This window comes from Cebidichthys violaceus, unplaced genomic scaffold (assembly GCF_023349555.1).
Source record: "Cebidichthys violaceus isolate CVI_PGR_0920_01 unplaced genomic scaffold, fCebVio1.0.p SCAF_23, whole genome shotgun sequence".
NCBI lineage: Eukaryota > Metazoa > Chordata > Actinopteri > Perciformes > Stichaeidae > Cebidichthys > Cebidichthys violaceus.
The window spans coordinates 1,351,587-1,371,712 of record NW_027176406.1 but is presented as its reverse complement, the minus strand read 5'-3'; the positions used below and the strand labels follow the sequence as shown (position 1 = coordinate 1,371,712).

Sequence of the window (20,126 nt, the reverse complement as noted above, 5' to 3'; positions counted from 1 at the left end):
TGATGGAGGCTGACAGTAGCTATGGGTTTCCATGTGGTGAGAGGAGAAACTCTCACCTACAACACAAATGAACAGGCTTTCAGGTCACCAAGAAAAATCCTTTATTACCCATTTGGAATATTTCACCAGAATTATGCTCAAGTCAAATGTACATAACAGGACTGCCATCATTGGTATTTACAAAGCAGTCGTATTGGAGATTAGTGTAGCGGAATGTGATTGAGAGCCTGCGGGGGGGGGGGGTGTTGAGCGTGGCCGACATGCATCGCACGCTGTAGAGACCAGTTGAACGCGGTGCTCAGAGCACCTGGTGTAACGCTCCAGTTTTACCCAATAAATGTTGATTTTAAACTTAAGTCACAAGCTAAATAAAGAAAAGTCAAAAATGTAACTTAGCCTACTGAAAATGCTCTGAATATATTAATAATTTAAGGATATCATGTAGCTGAACTTCATCTCAGACAGACCTAATGACTGGTGTGTAACAGATGAGAAAAACAAATCCATCCAAACACACAAAAAGTTAAATAATGTTAGAACTGCAAAAAAAAGGCACATATGGCAGATGATACACAGACTGTTGTTACAGTAGATTGTTCTTTAAACAAGTTGAACAGACATAGCAGTATAATCAAAAAATCCTCCGTGCAAATCAAAAAGTTAACTCAGTTGCTGCAAAAGAAATTACAAAATACACGAAATCCATGAAACGTTGATTAAGTATAGCTTTGTTTTGAAAACTGCGTCTATGTGAGGCGCTATCGGTCCTTTCTCTCTCGGTGCGCTGGATTTCGCAGGCATCGTCTGCCGTGTTGGAAAAGCATGCAGAGGTAAACGCAACCGATAAGTGATTCAGACCGACTTTGTGAAGTGAAAAACATCAAGCACACCCAAATGTCTGTTAAAAAAACAATATGACGAGACAGACACACACTAACGGAGCATGAGCGTAATCCAAGGAAATTAAATCAATACCGATCAAAGAAAGTACGTGTTCACAAAAGGAAAACGGGCGAATGCAGAGTGTTTGAGGTGGAGTCTGAAAGCAGAGAGTCTGTCGGGTTGTGGTTTGTTTCAGTGCTATAGGTTCCCCCACGTCTCTGGAGGAGGAAACTGTTCTAGACTGCCGCTCTCGCTGTGCTCCTGCTCTCCCATGGTGAAGGTTAATCTGTACTGCAGCTGCACTTTCTCCTGACACACACACACACACACACACACACACACACACACACACACACACACACACACACACACACACACACACACACACACACACACACACACACACACACACACACACACACACACACACACACACACAGGATGAGAGAGGTGGATTGAATCATAGTAGGACACTCGGAGAGCTTACAGCCTCTCTACTTATTGTCATGAGTCAGAAGAACTACTCAGAGACAGAAAGGGGATAACTACAGACTCATAACAGTCTATGTGACTTCCACAGTTCGCTTAACCAGTGGCAGTATAATTTAAATGGCATTTTTGTCTTTACCCAGTCGTTTTGTAAAGAAATCTTAGTCGACTAAAACCAAAACGACCAATTAAATCCACTAAGAAGGGGTATTTTTAGCTTAATGGTTTCGTCTACCTTGTCTGGGTTTGCCAGCAGCAGGATCTGTGTGACAGCAGCAGGGGGGAGGATGGGGTTGAAAGCTGGGAGCTCCGTTCCTGATGGGGGCTGAAGCTTCACTGCCATAGACTACAGTTGATAAATGAAAACAAACATTCTTAGACAGTAAATCAGTTGCAGCGGTTCAGTTTTCACAAGATTAACCATGCATGTGTGTGTGTATAGTGTAATGGGAGGCGAAGGCCTTGAACGTTCTTGCTGCGGACCTTTGGAGCCGTGGTCTGGAAGTCTATGTTGCTGACGGGGACGGGAGCGGATGACAACATGGAGATGATCACCACCAGCACGTCGGGCCGAGAGGGAGGCGAGTCCCGAGCAAAGTGGAAGAGAACCCGCAGACTGTGTCCGTCAAACACAGTCACAGGTAACAGACTACCTGGAGAGAGGAGGAGGAGGAGAGTATATAATCTGTTCTTCCAGGTCGGGAGACGCATTCAGCCATTAAGGTTCACTTACTGGGCTTAATGGATTCTAGCGGTACAAAAACATCAGTCAGGAAGACGTCTGCAGGCGGCGTCTCACTGTGAGTCGGGGACATATCCAGCAACGTGGCTGCAAGGCCGGGCTGAGAGTTGACGAGAGGTGCGGGCGGTTCAGCGGCGAAGGTTGGTATGGGGTTTGGGGTGATGTTGCACCCAGACTTGCTCTGGAGATCCCTCAGAGTCGGTTTGCACTGCTGCTTGTCCCTGAAAGCAGATAAAGGAACAATTCAATCAAACTTCTGAGGAACATTTTGAGTCAGAAGTAACGTTAGAGTGGTGTTAGTTTAAATACCATTTGACCTGCAGGCCCTCTGGAGGCAGGGACTGCTGCATCAGCGTCTTTCCCAGCATGTCCAGCTCGTCCAGGGCGGAGTTCCCAGGTGTGGAGCCAGACGAGAGGGGCTGAGAGTAGGAGGGGGGGTCTGGACTCAGGAGGAGACTGGGTGCTGCCGGGATGTCTGCGTCTATGCTGTCAGAGGACTGGACGTACAAAGTATGAGAAAAACAGTGATATAGAGGTCTTGATGATACCGGAGCTGTATTGAAAGCGATGATGCCCGTTATCATGAATTTTAGTTAAAGTTGTGCGTGTTTGACAGATGAATAATTCAAAACCTGGAAGGAGTCCCAGGCGGTGGAGTCCTCAGGCTGCGAGGGAGGGTTGGAGGTGTGTGTTCCTTCACTTAAACCTGTGGGATGCACAAAGAGTGACGCTACCATTTAGGACTGCGTTTCAACTCCTAGAGACATTTGTGTGTGTGTGTGTGTGTGTGGTGTCTGATGTGCCGTTACCGAGTGACATGAGCTCGTCGTCCAGCAGACTGATCCCCATCTCTTGTGAAGGGGCGTTGAGGCTGTCTGTCGGAGTGGGGAACTCTGGGAAGGACGGAGGCGACTGTGGTGACGTGTCCAATCCCGACAGATCTAGCAGCGCCGTCCCTCCTCCTGTGAGAAACCGATTCAAGACGGTGGATTTCAAACTGATGATTCTCGATTGATCGATTACCCTTCCATGTATTCCTGTGCTCAAGGCTTCACCCACCTGTTGTCCTCTGTGTGTTTAATGTGTTGTTGCCGTTCACTATCTCCCCCTTCACCTGCTGTTTGTACTGGTTGATGACCTGAGTCAGGCTGTCGTTCGCCTGCAGGATCTCAGCTGTGGAAAGACAAATGCTCTGCATTGATTTCACAGTGTTGTGGTGTCAGTCATAAGTGATGTCTCCTCTGCTGGGCAGGAGGTGGACTAGACAAACGATGTCATTTAAACACCTCCTTAGAGCTATTTCTAGCGAGCTTTTATCATTTGGTATTGTTTTTATTTACCTCAATATAAATAGTATAGCAGCACCCAGTGGTGGTTTTGGTGCTAAACCAGTGCACAGCGTCACCTGACCTCACGTCTCTGGAAGCTATTATTGAAGGCAGGTGTGCTGAAGATGAGGTGAAGACGAGGAAACAGCCTTCAACCGCTGCATGTTTTGGTCAGTTTAATCTTAGCTTGGTTTGATGAATTTGAGTATTTCACCACTGATTTGAACTTTTTGTAAACCCCTGTTGATTTTGAAGCGTGTTTGTTTTGGGGTTCTGATTTTATTTATGACGCTGCAGTCAGACAAAGCAGCTAAGCTCAACCCATCAACGTCGAGTACACCGTTCAAACAACCTCGGGACAACCCAAACCATCAAACAGTGAGTAACTCCAACAAACTACATAACCAGACAGCGGGTTGATCATGCGTGATCTTTGGCTCTGAGTTATGCTCTGCTTCAGGCTCTTAGATGCTTGTTTGGAAAAGGAGATGTACTTATGACTTCTGGTGACTAGTAGTTCTTTTGATTACCAATGTTGAATGCATTTATTGTAAGTCGCTTTGGATAAAAGCGTCTGCTAAATGACTGTAATGTAATGTAATGTAATGCGTGTGTATTGTGGCATCTGTGGGCGGCTACCAATTTAGCTTCGACGCCGCAATACATCTTTCCAGCTTAAGCTAAGAGACAATGCTCAAAAGTATTACAAACAAAAACGTTCCCCAATCAGCCAACTGTCATTATCAAGGCCAGTTGATAATCTGTATTTTATCCACATATGTTGTTTTTTCAATATTTGACAATGAATTGCAAATGTCTCCAGAAAAGAAAATGGCAGTCCTGAATACCAAAGACTGGGTTCAGTTGAACAAATGAAATGTGTGCATTTCGCTTGCTGCAGCAAATGAACAAGGAGTGACCATTCCTTTTCTTCTTGATGTTTAACGATGAATGAGAATAACGCTCACCCAGAGCCTCGTCGTTGTCCTCCGTATCACTTGCCAGTCTGAACAGTGTAGGTCTCATTTTCTCACAGCGCTGGTACAGGTCCTGATCACACAAAACACAATATATATATATGATTCCCTGTTCCCTCCAAAGTAAACAATGAAAATGTCACAGTGGTTACTTTTATATTTTTTACATCAGTTACTGATTCAGTCCCTTTTTTAAACTCTCAAACCAGAGTTAGTAATTGCTGGAACGGTGGAAAGGCCAACAAAGACAGTAATGTGTTGTATTTTGTTTGAATGAGGTGTGTTTTACGTCAACAAGCGAGGTAAAATAACCGTTTTCTGAATTGAGTCTGGTGGCTTTGAGATAAGCATATTAATAGTTTTGTACGTTAATAAATTACAATAATGGGAAGAGGCTTTAAATACTTGTCTGGTTCACCACAACGTCATAGACAGTCTAAATCTCCCTCTGATTGAAGCATCTCTTTCAGCTCACCTGTAGGAGTTCAGCGTTGCTCTGATTGTCCGCGGTGCCGTCATAGTCCTGCAGAAGCTGAGTCAGCAGACCGACGCTCTCGTTCACCTCCTGGATGGCGTTCACCCGCTTTGACACCTTCTCTGCTCGCTTCTGATCCTGCAACAGAAAAAAAGAGAGAAGTTCACCAACGGCACACGTAGCATGGTGTCGCCACAAACAAGTGCCCATGTATGAAAATTATCACACATGAAGCAAGCTGCAGAAACATGAAATAGAAACACAAAAAAAAGGAAGTACAGCGAGATCAGAGAGAGGCCATTAAATAAAAAGTCTAGAGAAAAGAGCAGTTCATATGACCCTGAAATCAGGACGCATTTACTGCTGAGTCATTCTGCCACCGACACACAAAACCCTCCGAAGCAACCAACCCCATTTTCCTCATTCTGTTAATGCTCCTGCTCTGAGTGCAGCACTCTGATATTTTACTCCTTTTCTTAGAAAAACACACACAACTTGATCTGCAGCGCTAAAAGGCAGAGGTGCAGTTAATGTAGAACAGAAAAAAATGCGATTTCTAAAAAGGAGTAAGAGACTGGTTTACCTCTTGGACCATTTCCTTGATGAGCTTGTTGGCAGCTTTGAGGTCCTCAGGGTGCGAGCTATTCAACAGGCGAGACAGCGTCTGACAAAGCAGACAGCCAGAGATCCCGTGGTGAAAAATGAGCACAGTCATGACGGCATGCGCAGTGTTGTAAGAAAGTGGCTCAGGTCACATTTATTCTCATTTTGGAAAGCATCTTTTTCAAATAACTGATTATTAACAGACAAGTCCTCACTTTTGACTTCTCCTCATCCTCAAAGATGGCATTCTTGGGTCTGGGTGGAGGAAGGTTCAGCAGTTTGTCAGGTGGCAGCTCTGGGTCTTGTTTAATAATACCTGATTCACAAACACAGAATATCAAAAAGAACGGAGTTAAATGCTTCCAATTATTATCTATCAATGTCATTTTAGCCATTATTACCATGTCAGTAATTTGTTTAAGATTAACCTTAAAAATGAACTTTGCATTCATCTGATGATGTCTTACCTTGTTTCTTCAGCATCTGATAGGCGTCTGAGATCTTGGCCTCATCGGGTAACCCCAAAGTCCAGCTAAAGATCAACTCCAGAACCTTCTTTTTTACCGGCTCTGGTGACCGTGAGCCCAGGTACTGAGTGGAGCGTTGAGGACAACAATGAGTGAATTACACACAACAGACGTGTAAGAATAAAGTGGGAAAACACAGATGCACTCAGAGAAACACTTGGGGAATCTTACCTTTGGAGAAACTACTTTGATGAGTTCGTTGAGAAAACGGAACTTGCCAACTTCACTGTGAAACCTTTTGCCGCAGTTTTTCATACACGTCTCCAGAACCTAGGCGAGAATTAGAAATGCAAAAGAATGAAACAATCTGAAAACGGATACACCGTGCTCTAAAAGAATGTCACGTCAAACTATTGCAAAACATATTAAAACAAACACTCAAAGTGAATTTAGGTTTGAGCGCCGCTTCTTTCTGTTACATTACTGTACATTCCTGAGATGCATTCAGGAACCTAACATGCACATGGGGTTTTTGGGGTGAAATCTGCTCTAAAGTTGTTATCTTATAGCAGTGAAACTTCTTAGAATTAGAAAATGTACACGTCGAAATGTAAACAAATAAAATCACATATGATTAGCTCACAGCTGATTCTGACTAACAGATCCTGGTTCAGATCTGAACTCACCAGCAGGGCCTGCATGGCCTCCCACTCCTGTGGAGACTGGATCTTGTGGGCCAGGAGCCTGGTGGCAAGCTGAGGCCTGGAACACAAGGCACAAACAAAAGTGAATGTCCAGGGCACCGTGGTAAAGTACGCATGCAGGTACTGAATTAAATATGTGTACGTTTGCATTGACGGTTCACTTTTGTTGACAAAGATGAAGGATTTCATTGATTTCTAATTCAACAGGGAATCCTTCTTGGGTAGGAAATCCGTCCACTACCACAGCTATGGTTTCCAGGATTTATACACTTGAATCGGCATCAACCAGACAAATTAAGAACAGCCTCCTCTTACCCCTCCAAGTCATTGTTGAGCTGGTCACAGAAGGCATGGATGCTGCTCCAGTCTGTGTCTCTGTTCAGTGGGTTTGTGGCTTTGTCTGAAATGTGAGCAGATGTGACATTAGACGACTGAGGTGATCGATGTTACTTCAGCATTACTGTGTTATATCATTGTCATTCAGTTACCCAGTGTTAAAGGCTGCATTAACTAAATCTATTTCTTTCTGAGTAGCCTACATTATTGTTTATTTATTTTATTTATTTTGCATGGACAATGCACACCAATCAACAGTGAAACTGTGAGTGAGCCAGAGAGGCTAGTTTTCATCTGCTGTCATCAGATGTTTGAAGGCAGCCTAAAAATTACAAAATTTCAAATAAAAATGGAATTGAAATTCATAGATAGACAGTAACGTATAGACAAAACCAATACACATATGAGCAAAAGAAAAGTGTACGACACTAGAGCAGAGCAGACATAACACAGGCTGCAGCATGCGTCAGGCAGAACAAACCCACCTACAGTACAAGCACATATATAACACTGAGGCACATAACATACACATCAAAAATAGAAAATAGCAACAGTGAACAAGACAAATGAACATATAGGGAAAACAAGCAGGCAGGACAGACAGTACACCAATGCTTGCACACCTGATTGCAAACAAGCCATTCCTTAAGGCTGTGTTTGAATGTTTTGAAAGTATTTTAGTGTGCGTATGTGTGGTGGCAGAGCATTCCACTAGGGTGAAGGGTTTACTGTACAGCTTGTATACGACTTTGTCATGTTTATTATTTTAACTAGCAGTGGCTAAACTGACAACTGAGTGCCTGTTGTTAATTTTCTCTTTGATAATAGAAATTGAATGAGAGCTTCAATATTCACACCGAACACACCTTCACCTTATAGATACAGATGTTGAATCAAAACGCTTTAGCTTTTCACTTCAAAATACTTTATCTTAGCATCTAAGGAAGTCCAAGTGACACCATGATTTAAAATGTATTAAGTCTGTGCCACAAAACCCCAGCATGCCACCGAGCAGATAAACACACAGGGACAGTGCTAACAGAGTATCGCGTTAGCTAGTTTGCTGTCGGTAGTCGCACCGTGTCATCGTCTCGTCTAGAACTTTCTTACGAGGCCATAGCTTTGCCGTAATCATAATCTAACCTCTGTGACTAAAAATGGACCCCCTGTGATCTCGTCGCCCACTCACTAGTTGAGCTATCGAGCTAAAGCTCCGCCTGGCTGTATTGTGTGTTGACAGCTAGCAGGAACAGCAGCTTCGGAGCTAGGTTAGCATCCTGGACGTGGCGACAAGGTTCGAGTCCACTCTGCTGGGACACGCGCGGCTCTGCCGAGCTGTCATCTCATCTGCAACAACTCGCAGATAATAATTCGCCAGTGTCCGGCTCTCCGGACGATACCTGCTCGGTACAATAAGTTTAAAACACTCACTGATAAGAGACTCCAAACTCTCCGCGTCAGGCGGCGCAGCCATCACTGCGAGATTTATGTGATGCGTCGGTCTCGCGAGGGACACACATGCACGTAGAGGCAGAAGAGACACAGAACTGGAGTGCATAGAAGAGACGTTTGAACATTAGAAACAGTAGTGCAGTGCCTGTTGAAAACATGGCTGTGTATCACTGTGTATATTGTGTATTATTTTGTGTGTAACATGCCAAGTCAACGCCAATGACCAAATATTGCATTTTAGCCCCAAATTAGACTATTTGTTCATTAGTGTAAATGAGGTCATAATAATAACCATTCTAGCAAATTAATTTCTATGATCAGAGAGCTGAGTCAAGCGCACAGGCGGAGCCATTCCGGAGTAAAACCCTTTCAAAATTAAAGCACGCCATTTGGGTTCTTTTAGATTTAGGTTTGACCGGAAATACTTGTTTAAAAATGTACTGACGTGTTGTTCAAACCTCACAAAATAACAGTGTAGCCTAAAGCTGATTTGTTTACATCAAGAGATATATTCATTGGTCATTAATAGCAAGATCTGAGCAGTAGGATTGAAAAGAACAAATGTCATGTTTTAATGAAGCTGTAATGCATCTACGTTTTTATTGTGTTTTATTTTTTTTAACAGCAGTTAAAATTATTAATTGATTTATTTTTATTTACATTCATTATATTGTCCGCCACGCAGAGAATAGAAAAATAAGAGAAATCAACTTGTAACCAGAAACCTCCTCTTCCTAATTATAGAGGCAGCAGCTCTGTGTCTCCCTCCAGCGACAGCTATTGTGCATTTCACCGAATGTGGAGCACGACAAGACGGGACAACAGCAAGTAACGGGATTTGATTTTAAAAAGTAAACTCCTTTTATTTAAATCTACCAGGAGTCATCGGGTCACCGTAGACGTATGTTTTCGACGACAGTTCGCCACATGCAGAAGCTCCTTTGTTGTGATTGGTGAGAAGTGACGCTGCGTTGTTGTAAGTGAGGGGAGTCGTGGTGAAGCCGCTTCGTTAGCTTTAACGCGCGGACACCTTGATTTGTATTTGACAATGTAACGGCATACATGTAACTTCCTTCCTCCCTGCTGCTTCACCAACCCGGTGCATCAGTGCGGCCGCAGGTTTCCTGTAAGAAGAAGTTGCATGAGTAGATGCTCGTTTCCTGTTCGTTTCCTCCTCAATGCCCAACCTGCCCGGCTTCCTTTGATCCCCCTCTAATTTATAAAGTGCGATGTTCAGCCGGCCCTCATGTCACATCTCACGCAAGACATGGCATCGCCGAGGGCCGTGCGAGAGTGGTGCCGTGTCACGTGCGCCAATTACCCCAATGTCGAAATCAAGAACATGTCAACGTCGTTCAGAGACGGACTCGCATTCTGTGCCATCATCCACCACCACCGACCTGACTTGATGTAAGTAGACCAGTGGTTTCATAGAGACCACCATAGAGACATCTATTCATAGGCATTGGTTTAATCTGCAGGTGTGCTGCATGTTTATGACATTTCTAATTTGTCCTTGTCTGTTGTTTTGAGGGGGGGGTGTCCTGTGCAGAGATTTGTCTGGGACTGCACCAGATTGACTAATGTGTTGTCTAATCTGGAGCAGAGCAGGAACTGCACACTGTCTAATCTGCTCTCCTCTGCTTAATCTCTCTTCTTGTCAAGTTTAATGGGATTAGTTAGTTTGTTTCTACCTTTTTTTACATTCAACGGATGAACTTGAATCATCTACTTTAATCTGTGATCTTGAACTGCATTTCGCTTGTGTCAGTGCTTCTCTGTGTCTGTTGTGGTTAACCCTTATTCGCCAATCGGCAACTGTTTTGTTTGTTTGTCTTATTTTTGTCATCACTTATTCAATCTCTTTATTTTCCTCACCTTGCTCCAGAGATTTCAGCTCCCTCTGCAAAGATAATGTTTATCAAAATAACAAGACGGTGAGTCATTTACACACACGGTTGCACTCGGATCACAATGCATGCATGCATCTCTCAACTCTGTGCTTGACATTTATGTACTGCTGTACATACACTAAAGACTTCTGGGTAATTTGTATTGGTGCGACTCCCTCTTTCCAGTCTTCTACATTATTTGTCTGTTCATCTTTCCCGGCCTCCTGCAGGCATTTGAGATTGCAGAGAGGAAGCTGGGCATCCCTGCGTTGCTGGACCCTAAGGACATGGTTTCCACCAAGGTGCCCGATCGTTTGAGCGTCATCACCTACCTTTCCCAGTACTACTACTTCTTCAACAGGAAGTCTTATGGTGTGCTGAGTACAATGTCTCCGTTTTGTTTTATAGCTCTCTATTAGATGCTTTTATTCAGAGCTCCTTGCAGAAAATCAGCAAGCTGAGGTTGATTGTCTTTCTCACAAGCACGTTATCGTTTCATTTGCATGTCTTCTCTTGACTTTGCAGCAGGTCTTGCCAGTTCGAGGTCCTCACACGCCGCTCTATTAAACAACCTGGCAAAGAGTAAAACTCCTAATGGTCTGAAACGCCTGAAGGTAAATTTAACGCACATATGTTTGCACTGTGAACACACCTTTTTGTCATCTCAGTGGCTGGGTTGTCGGTATCAGTTGCTGGTTTCTCTTCTCCTTTCAGAGCCAGACCGATCTGGAAACCAGTAGAGAAGATCGTTTATCCAACACGAGGCCACAGACAGTATGCAGTGTGTGTTTTAAGCCTGTCCATCTCATACAGAGACATTTGACCGACGGAAAGGTCTTCCATCGCAGCTGTTTCAGGTAACGGCACAGTTCACAGGGAAACAGCTGTTTGTTTTTTTTGTATTTTTTGCTTCTGTTAGTGTCTGGATCCAGATTTATCCAGACTGTGTGTAGATCAGGTTGGAGTCGAGTTGCAGTTCACACATAGGAATGTGTATCAAATGTGTTTCAAGTGACCACTGTGGTCATATTGGACATCCCTACTCACTATATCTGTACATGGCCATACAGCGTAAGAAGAGAACTGGGTGGTTTTTCTGTTGTTGTTTTTTTAAATTGTCAAAGAATCTTCTTATCTTCACGTTTGTCTTCCAGGTGCAAAGTGTGCCGCAGCACTCTGTTACCGGAGTCTTACACACAGGGAAGGGATGTCGGCTCGTTGATCTGCACTCACCACATTACGGACGGTAAAAGTACGAGCTTCAGCCTCAATCAGCAAATCGGATCTGCTGACAATCGGCCCAAATGTACGTTTCAGACAGGTTTTTTCTCTCTGGGTGGATCGGCTATCTCCAGCGTCCCTCATTACACTGAGACAACAGAGTCACAGGATAGACTGGTTTGTAAGACACCAGGGACGCAGGAGAGGAGCAGAGAGCTGAAAGACATATACTCAACTGTTGGACTGAAGTGCACGGCGAAGAAGCCGGCGCCTCCTCGTCTTCCTCCACCCGGTGTTAAAGACAGGAGCGTCACAGGAGCTGAAAAAGCTGGACCTGCGTCCGTCCTAGCAGAAAGTAAGACACAGCAGCAGGAGGAGACAAAGACTCGAGGGCCCTCTGAGCTCTCTTCACCGTGTGCCCGAGTGACAGAACGAAGTAGTCGGCCGGTTCCAGCACCCAGGCGGATGTTGGACCCTGCTGCAGTCCCTGTTCCTGCTCCCAGGACCAAAGCTGCCCAGCCCGGGAACAGCTCCCCTGCTGCAGGTAAAAAGTCTCCGTCTTCTTTTTACTGTAGCTGATCAGTTTTTGTTTTAACCAAACACTTACTCTGCATGTTTGTATGTTGATGTGCTCTTCTCTTTTTCCTCTCACATTTTGTTTTTTTTCTCTGTTTCTCCATGCAGCCAATTCATCCATGAACCCGAAATGTTCATTCAACTCATCTCACATGTGAGTATACTTTATTATTGTCTGTATTTCTCTTGATTATATCTCGTTTCTTTTACTCGAGCTACCTCTCTAACTTCCAGTCAGGAATTTATTCACGTTTGACAATAATACAAAAAGAATATTCTATAAACATCTAAATCTTACGAAAGGGAGCTCAAATTATTTTTAAAAAGTTTAAAACTCAAACAAATGGATGTTGGAAAAATCTTAAACCTCACATAAAAGGAGCTTTATAATTTGCTTTATCATAATAATGATGACTGATTTCCTCAGAAGTGCTTCCTCACATGTGGAGTGGTCTCTTGAAGCCCCTCTTGTCTTTCCCCCTGTAGCACCAGCCCAACCAGAGGTAGTCCTAAAGTGCAAACCAACCATCCATGGATGACCATCATCCACCCCGGACCCTGGACACAACTGCCTCCCGCTCCACCTCCGCTACCCGCTCCTCGATCCAAATCTGTCTCCAACCCGCGGAGGTCCTGGAACAGGCCCAGAGTTCCTCCTCCCAATCCATTTGGAGAGGAGGTGGATGAGGACACTCAGACAGAGGACACTAAGCCTGAGCCTGCCGACCAAACTGAGCCCTCAGCGGCAGCTATCCGTTCAGAGAGTGGTGGCAATCGGAAAAACGCATCGGGGGACACGGATGCTGGGGTTTGTTCAAGCGATGCTGAAGATTCTGCTATTAAGTCTACACCTGATGATGTGGGAGCTTCAAGTGAACCAGCTGGAGAAACAAGTCAACTTTTATCTGATTTGGATGGAACTGGAAACACAAAAGGTGACTCTGCAGAAGAAGCACAGAGTCACATTTTACCCAGGAGTCTGTCTGTGCCAGCTATCGCATCTGCCCGCTCTCAAAGCTCCCTTTTGCATTTTGACCTGGCGGAGGCTAATGAGTCTGACCAGGTCGTGTCATGTCAAAGTAAGGTATGGAAAGAGATAACTCGTTAATAATGAAATCTAATGTGAACGTTTTCTTCTGCAGTCACAGACTAAATACTTCAAGACAACAATGTTTTTTTGGTTTTTTTAGCTGGCCTGCAAAGAGAATCCCTTTGATCGAAAACCTGCGATGCCCAAATCAAAGACCTTTCAGGCCCTCCCCTCTACGCGGGCCCCCGCCCCCGGATATGGCTTCCCACTCATCAAGAGGAAGGTACAATGGCTGGATTTAGAACTCCAAAGACAACTAATAACCGAAACCTGATGAATGTTTATACTTATTCATATGATTAATATTCTAAATGCACATTGTTGGCCAAAGGTTTCATCGTATTCAACCTCAATAGAAGGATTGGATGCAAACACACAGACTATTTTAGCCCTCATCACCAGGTCGTTAGGGAGTGTATGTAAATCCCTGTGGCGATTATTCACACTTAGTTTTGCAGAGGTTCTGCATCATTTTTGGAGTGTGAGATATTACTGAGACGTGTATGTGTCTGGACAGGTGCAGACAGACCAGGATGTGTCCACAGAAGAGCTGCAGGTGGAGATGAGAGAAGTGGAGAAACATCTGGAGGCTCTGGAACAAAGAGGAGTCGAACTGGAGGGGAATCTGAGACACTGCAAGAACGGTTCGGCAAACTGTTCTTACTGGTTCCAACCAAAATGATTCACTGGCTGCCACCAAATCACTGTTTTTGTGAATGCAGTGTATAAACACTATGTAATAGTTACATTACTATGTAATATTTTTTTTTTTCCAATGACCCGCTCTTTTTGCTTTAGATGAAGAAGAGGAACAAATGCTGATGAGTTGGTTCTCTCTTATCCATGAGAGACACGCTCTGATGCGCAGAGACACAGAGCTGGTCCATCTGTAAGTAGACTAGACCAGGACAAGGATTTTTGCTCTGCTTATGAGTCGTACAGTATGTGCCATTATTTGTGCTGCAGTCCGCTCCGCACCCAAAATGTTAGGCGAGTGTTGTGACGGGAGGTTTCTTGAATTTTACAGACGTTTTGTCTTTGTTGTGTGTTGTGCCTTTTCCCAGGACAAAGCAGCAGAATCTGGAGGAGAGACAGGCAGATGTGGAGTACGAGCTCAGATGTATCCTTAATAAACCAGGTCAGTGTGTTGCTGTGTGCATTATTTAAAGAAATAACAATTATTTATCTCAAAAGCATAGCTGGGAGGAAACTGTAATGATTCAGGGATGGATAATCATTATAACCGTATAATCAATAGACCCAATGAAAATCACACATACACTATAAATAAGCATATTTCTAAAGGCAAATTGTTCCAGAGGTTTAAATGATCCTGGTCTGTGAGTTTCACCTTCTGACCTGAAACTGCCTTTGCGTAAAGGGGAACAAGAAATAAATCCCAAACCTCACTGGGTTCAGTTCCCTGAATGTGATGCAGTGCAAAGACGTGACGTGCTGCGCTTTGTTTTGTTGAAATGTTTCACGTCGTCATCTTCAACATTCAGTGAGCGACTGGAGTCAGGAGGATCGAGGTCGAGAGCAGCAGCTGATGAATGAGCTGGTCGCCATCATCGAACGGAGGAACCAGATCGTCAGCAGCTTGGATCAGGACAGGCAGAGGTGCGCAGAAAGAAAAAACTGTACATCGGGCAGTCATAGATATTCATGTGGAGAATTCAAAATGCAACTTTTCATTTTTCTGATTAGAGAAAGAGAAGAAGATGTGCTTTTGGAAGCCATGATGAAGAACAAAGGTGAAAAAAACTCTTATATCAAAAAGTCCCCATTGAAAAATATTTGTTTTCATACTGTGATGTGTCTCCTCCTGTCAATGCCTTACTCTCCTCTCTGCTTGTGCAGAAGGCACAGCAAATTTAGCCATGGATTGTCTGAAGCACATAATGCTCTATAAAACACTTACGAACGCCGACTCGTGTTTTGATGACCCTAACTGTGATATCTCTCCACAGAGATCCAGAAAGAAGGATTAAAAGAGCTAAAAAAGTCAAAAGGAAAGTTCAAGCCCACGAAAATGTTTAAGATGCTGAACCTTAAAGCCGAGAGCAACAAAGACTCCATGGACAAAAAGAGCTGAAGTACTAACCTGACTGCTGAAACTCTCACCGAAAACAAACTCGTACTTTGAGATAATAAAGAAGATGAAAGTGTTGTGGAAAAGTGGAATCTGATCACAATATTCAATAGTTTATTCATGTTATGTTGAAGAGCAGCTCTGTAGCATTGCCTGAATGAAATATTCTCTCAGATGTCTCAAATGTTTCAGTGTTATCAATTTACATTTTATCTTCCATGTGGCTTTATTTGCCCTATGTAACTCCTGTTTTACAATATTTTTATTTTCATTACATACTTGTATTTGATGAAGTATGAAATACATATGGATTTGGGAAAGTTGTCTCTTTTTTATGAAGACTTGTATATTATAAGTATATATATATATACTTTTTGACTTGGTAGTTATCCCCTATGCTGAAAAAATGCATTTAAACTCACTCAAACCAGCCAGTTGTAACCAACTTGTTTTGAATATTTCATTGTTTTTGCTTTAATATTTATACTATGGATTTTAAATGGAGAGCAGAGCTTGGGAATCGTCAAAGAACTGGAAAAGAAACATAACAACTCCTAGATGTCAACTTCCTTTATTTGTGAATTTTCCTTCATGATTTGTGTCTCCTGACCCCTATGTCATATAGAATTTTGTTCAATGCACTAATACGGCAACATCTCTGGAAAACCAGTTAATTCAGGGTGAAAGTTGAGGATTTTTCTGCAGTGAAAGTTGACAAACTCTTCAGTGAGTCTTGGTTTGTTTATAAAAGCATTAAATGCATCAGCTATACGTGGAAAAACATGTGGGTTGTGTTCTTACATAAACATATATGTTATGAAGAAAAGACTTTATTCCCATTAGTTTAGAAATCAGCACATTTAACAACAGTAGGCAAATGTGTCCCTATCTTGCTATGGACCACTACGAAACAAATCTGACTCGTATCATCATTTTTTTAATTATTGTAATTACATTAGACCAAAGAATGCAAGCTCGAGCTTTTTCTTAACAGCCTTTTAATTAAACGACAGTCCGAGTGGAACGAAAACAAACGTTCCTCTGAAGCACCCGGAATATTCTCCAACGGACCGAGATACCGGAAGTTAAACATTCTCGCCGTTCATGTGGATCAATGTTGACAACAGAAAGTGTTTCTGAACGTTTTTATTTAGCAGTAATTCACAGAGAACATTTACAAGCTTCAACATAAACCATGTCCGACAACGAAGACAAGTGAGTGGCGACACACCGCGTGAACGTGATATATTGAGCTGCGTCGTTACTGTAACACAAAACAACGTGGGCTAACGGTAACGTTCTAGCTAGCTGACATTTAGCTAGTTAGCTAGCAGAACTGCTCATTGTTATTCTGGATGTGTGGTCTTTGTGATAATTGTTATGTCATTGATGCAGTTTCGACGACGGAGATTTTGATGATGCCGAAGAAGATGAGGGATTAGATGACCTGGAAAACGCCGAAGATGTAAGTCGGCCGTTTAATTATGATTCTTGGCTGTTCTAACTAGCATTTAGCTTGTGTGTAACCTATCAAGCCATTTACCTTTTATTGTCTCTATAAGCGCTTTCCCACCGCTGCTCTGTGGTAATATAACCGTTTGATTTGCTCTCACGTGCAGGAGGACCGGGAGAACGTGCAGATCCTGCCTGCAGGAGAGGGGCAGGGGGCCAACCTGAAGAGGATCACAACACCTTACATGACCAAATATGAGAGAGCCAGAGTGCTTGGGACACGAGCTCTCCAGATAGCGTGAGTATGTTTGTATGGTGACCTGCACCCTGTATGCAGGTGATGTGACCACTATGGGTACATCCCAAGTCTCTTAATTGCATCCCCGTTTCCCTCACTTGCGTCCTTTCCTTGCGTCTTAGTCCCTTCCACCAGGGATGCATGGAGGAAACCATGCGAGGAGAGAGGAAACAAGGAAATATGTTTTAAGATACATGAGTCGTCCTTTCCTCAGTCGCGTCACGTGAAGCACTTCTGTTTCTGATGACGCCGGGTCGGCTGATCACAGCTGGGTCAGCTGTCAGTCGGCTTTAACAGCTGGAGAGACTTTTGAGAAGTTTGTGTCTGTTCACATGCTCACTATACTTAATAATAGTAACTAATACTACTAATAAAGACACACAGTAATCACCACTGCCAGAGAGTAGAGTTTCAGTCAATACCTGTTTAATGTGATGAGTACCATCACCCAGCTTTTAATGTATTGTGGGAGGGTTTGGGTGTTTGGGGGCCACTTTATTAGATGGGCTCTGTCGTATTGCCTGTTGTTCAGCATTTACTTTACATGTCCATCTGCTTCCAACAGGATGTGCGCTCCAGTCATGGTGGAGCTGGAGGGAGAAACAGACCCCTTGCAAATCGCTATGAAAGAGCTCAAGTAGGTTCTAATTGTATAGTTTGAATTATCAGTAATGCTTTGTAAGATTATATTATTACTACATATTTAGTTTCCTTCTGTCACTATTTAGTGAGAAGGTCAATATTCTTCGATATAGAGCTTCTCTGTACCGCCCAGCGTCTCACCGTGAATATTGTTTGACTGTCCAACAGGGGCAGAAAGATCCCAATCATCATCCGCAGGTACCTTCCTGATGGGAGTTACGAGGACTGGGGCTGTGACGAGCTCATCATAACGGATTAAACCACTCATCCGGTCTGAACTGATAAATCAACATATGCTGGTTCACACCCACCATCAGGTCAGGTCAGTCAGCCACACAAGCCCAGAAGATCCCTAAGGCCGATCCCAGCATCACCCACCTGTTCGAGCCCCGATTTGATCCACAAACATCCATCGCTTCAGGTGACTCTGTGAGTCGGTGAAATACGAATAAACGAAAAGTGCTGAATTGACACTAGAAGACTAATTAAACTCAAAACAGAGAGACGCTTGCAGGTTTATGATCTTGTGATCTGACATGTGACGTTTTCAGTTTCATTGTGTTTGCCACGCGACTCGAGATAAAAATCTACTTCTTTAACAGTTGCATTATAACGAAGAGCCACAAGGGGGAAATGTAACTTAACATTTACTTTGTTTTACAAAATGAACCTATGTTATTATTCCATGTTTTGTTCTGAAGTGATTAGTGTACAAGAACTGTTTTATTGTTATTAATAAACTCTTTTGTATAAATGACCCTGTCACATTCATAACACGTGTAACGACACTATGACCCGTCAGATGTTGGTAATGAGTTTTGTCACAGGGACTTAACAGTATAGTTATGCAGTGAGCCACCTGAGTAAGTGGGATGTTCAGGTCAACTTAAGGAGTTGCAGAAGAGATATCAAGTTCCCCTGAACCTACAGTACGTCGTGATACTGCTGAATGATATTTAGGTGTTGTTGGCACCGCTTTCAGTAGGATTGACTCAAATTTCCTCATAAGAGTTCACATACGTCCACTTTTCCACTTGGCTATTGCAGTTTTCTTTAGTGTGGCAAAAGTTCTGATTACTGCTGTCACATGAAATATTTCCACACTGTTTCCACCTGAAGATCTTATATAGTTCGGCTATAGACAGCAGCAACTTAACCCAACTCATGTTGAGTATTAGTTAGCATGCTAGTATGCATCTGCTTTAAAAAAAAAAAAAACACTTTTTAAAGGATTTCCTGATAGATTTCAGATACACATCGAGCACCGCTTCAAAAGTGGAAATCAAGTTGAACTTCTGACAGTTTTTAATAACGAGCTTCGGCCAAATGGTGTTTTTCACTGTCTTCCTTTACGCCATCGTTGATAACCAGCTTGGAAACCGGACAGATTCACCAGCTTAATGATCATGATGAGAGGTGAAGGCGCGCTGATTGAGAAGTGTAACTGTTGTGATGCCCCCCCCCCCCCTTCTCCCCCCATTCAAACACATACGCACAAAGCAGCCAAACAAACAGTCACTGTATTGTTCAGCCAAAATGGGTTGTTGCCCAGGCAGAAAGAGGGCCAGTGCATGTAGGAACGATGGGGGGGGGGGCTGAAAGTTTGTGAGAATGAGAGGATTAACAGCTTTCTTGTAGAAGAAGCTGCACAGCGATGGATGGATGGATGGGTTACATGTTCAGCGTACAATATAGAATCTTTTCCTGCGGTAACAAGTAAAGCCAAGACGTGTGTATCGTCTATGTCACAAGCATTCAAACGTCATCTCTGAGAATCCGGTTTGGACTGGTATCTATAATTGTGCGTCGCCACAGTCATGCTGTTAATTTCTATAAAACTGCTTTAATCTGTGGGTCTTTTGATTGGAGGAGACATTGCCTCAGGGTGACGCCAAAAGTCCTTTCATGAGTCTGATGGGGCAGCCCATGTGACACTCAGCAGCACCAACCACAGAGGGAACACCATCAGGTCGTCCTCAACACAGTTTAGGGTGCGACTACTGTCTTCTGACTTTATTCATTATTCATTACTCTCTCTCGCTCATTCTTATGTCTTTATTTCTCTGTTCTGTTGATCGGTCCCACACATGTTGTGCTCTGACGATGCCACATGAACCCTGTGATTAGTACTAATAGTAGACTGTTCCTAGCATTTGCGTGCTGGATTTGTAGATTTGATTGTTGGATCTATGGATGATGAATTATTTTGGTTCCGATAGTGTCTTACTTGAATTCTTCAGATCTTCCGACTTCCCTCAGCAAAATGCCTCTTTGTGTTTTTCTTCGTGCAGCCCCAGCTTTGTACCAGTTCCATGTACTTCTCATGATTACTCTCTAACCACTTTGGTGAATGAGACCCTATGCTGCTCAACAGAATGACATTAGCTCTGCAATAACGGAGTTCAATT

At 43.4% G+C, this 20,126-nt stretch overlaps 3 protein-coding genes and 1 long non-coding RNA gene across 4 annotated transcripts; 3 read left to right on the top strand and 1 right to left on the bottom strand.

The window, feature by feature from the left end:
* Positions 1–84: 84 nt before the first annotated feature.
* LOC137878468 (ADP-ribosylation factor-binding protein GGA1-like) lies at positions 85–8,561 on the bottom strand. Its single transcript, XM_068718788.1, has 17 exons — positions 8,435–8,561; positions 6,983–7,067; positions 6,650–6,725; positions 6,195–6,293; positions 5,964–6,087; positions 5,712–5,812; positions 5,477–5,557; positions 4,894–5,031; positions 4,410–4,491; positions 3,173–3,286; positions 2,923–3,075; positions 2,746–2,819; positions 2,423–2,610; positions 2,105–2,334; positions 1,855–2,024; positions 1,607–1,717; positions 85–1,191 (listed from the first exon to the last, which is right to left on the bottom strand). Exons 1-17 carry the CDS (start codon positions 8,559–8,561, stop codon positions 1,081–1,083), a joined length of 2,064 nt encoding a protein of 687 aa, XP_068574889.1. The 3' UTR covers positions 85–1,080.
* On the top strand, positions 3,725–6,775 carry LOC137878469 (uncharacterized). The gene is made up of 3 exons (XR_011103617.1): positions 3,725–3,819; positions 5,977–6,084; positions 6,626–6,775. It is a non-coding gene; the product is annotated as an uncharacterized lncRNA (long non-coding RNA).
* A 1,108-nt stretch (positions 8,562–9,669) lies between the features above and the next one.
* On the top strand, positions 9,670–16,107 carry LOC137878675 (MICAL-like protein 1). Its single transcript, XM_068719057.1, is given in 16 exon segments — positions 9,670–9,718; positions 9,721–9,865; positions 10,344–10,392; positions 10,578–10,719; positions 10,873–10,961; positions 11,062–11,204; positions 11,502–12,112; positions 12,253–12,298; positions 12,631–13,228; positions 13,335–13,457; positions 13,752–13,878; positions 14,033–14,123; positions 14,299–14,372; positions 14,740–14,854; positions 14,942–14,988; positions 15,205–16,107. Coding segments are annotated over 16 exon segments (2,559 nt in total). The 5' UTR covers positions 9,670–9,684; the 3' UTR covers positions 15,330–16,107.
* Positions 16,108–16,400: 293 nt separating this feature from the next.
* On the top strand, positions 16,401–18,475 carry polr2f (RNA polymerase II, I and III subunit F). Its single transcript, XM_068718909.1, has 5 exons — positions 16,401–16,541; positions 16,722–16,791; positions 16,946–17,076; positions 17,642–17,713; positions 17,887–18,475. Exons 1-5 carry the CDS (start codon positions 16,522–16,524, stop codon positions 17,975–17,977), a joined length of 384 nt encoding a protein of 127 aa, XP_068575010.1. The 5' UTR covers positions 16,401–16,521; the 3' UTR covers positions 17,978–18,475.
* The last annotated feature ends 1,651 nt before the right edge of the window (positions 18,476–20,126 follow it).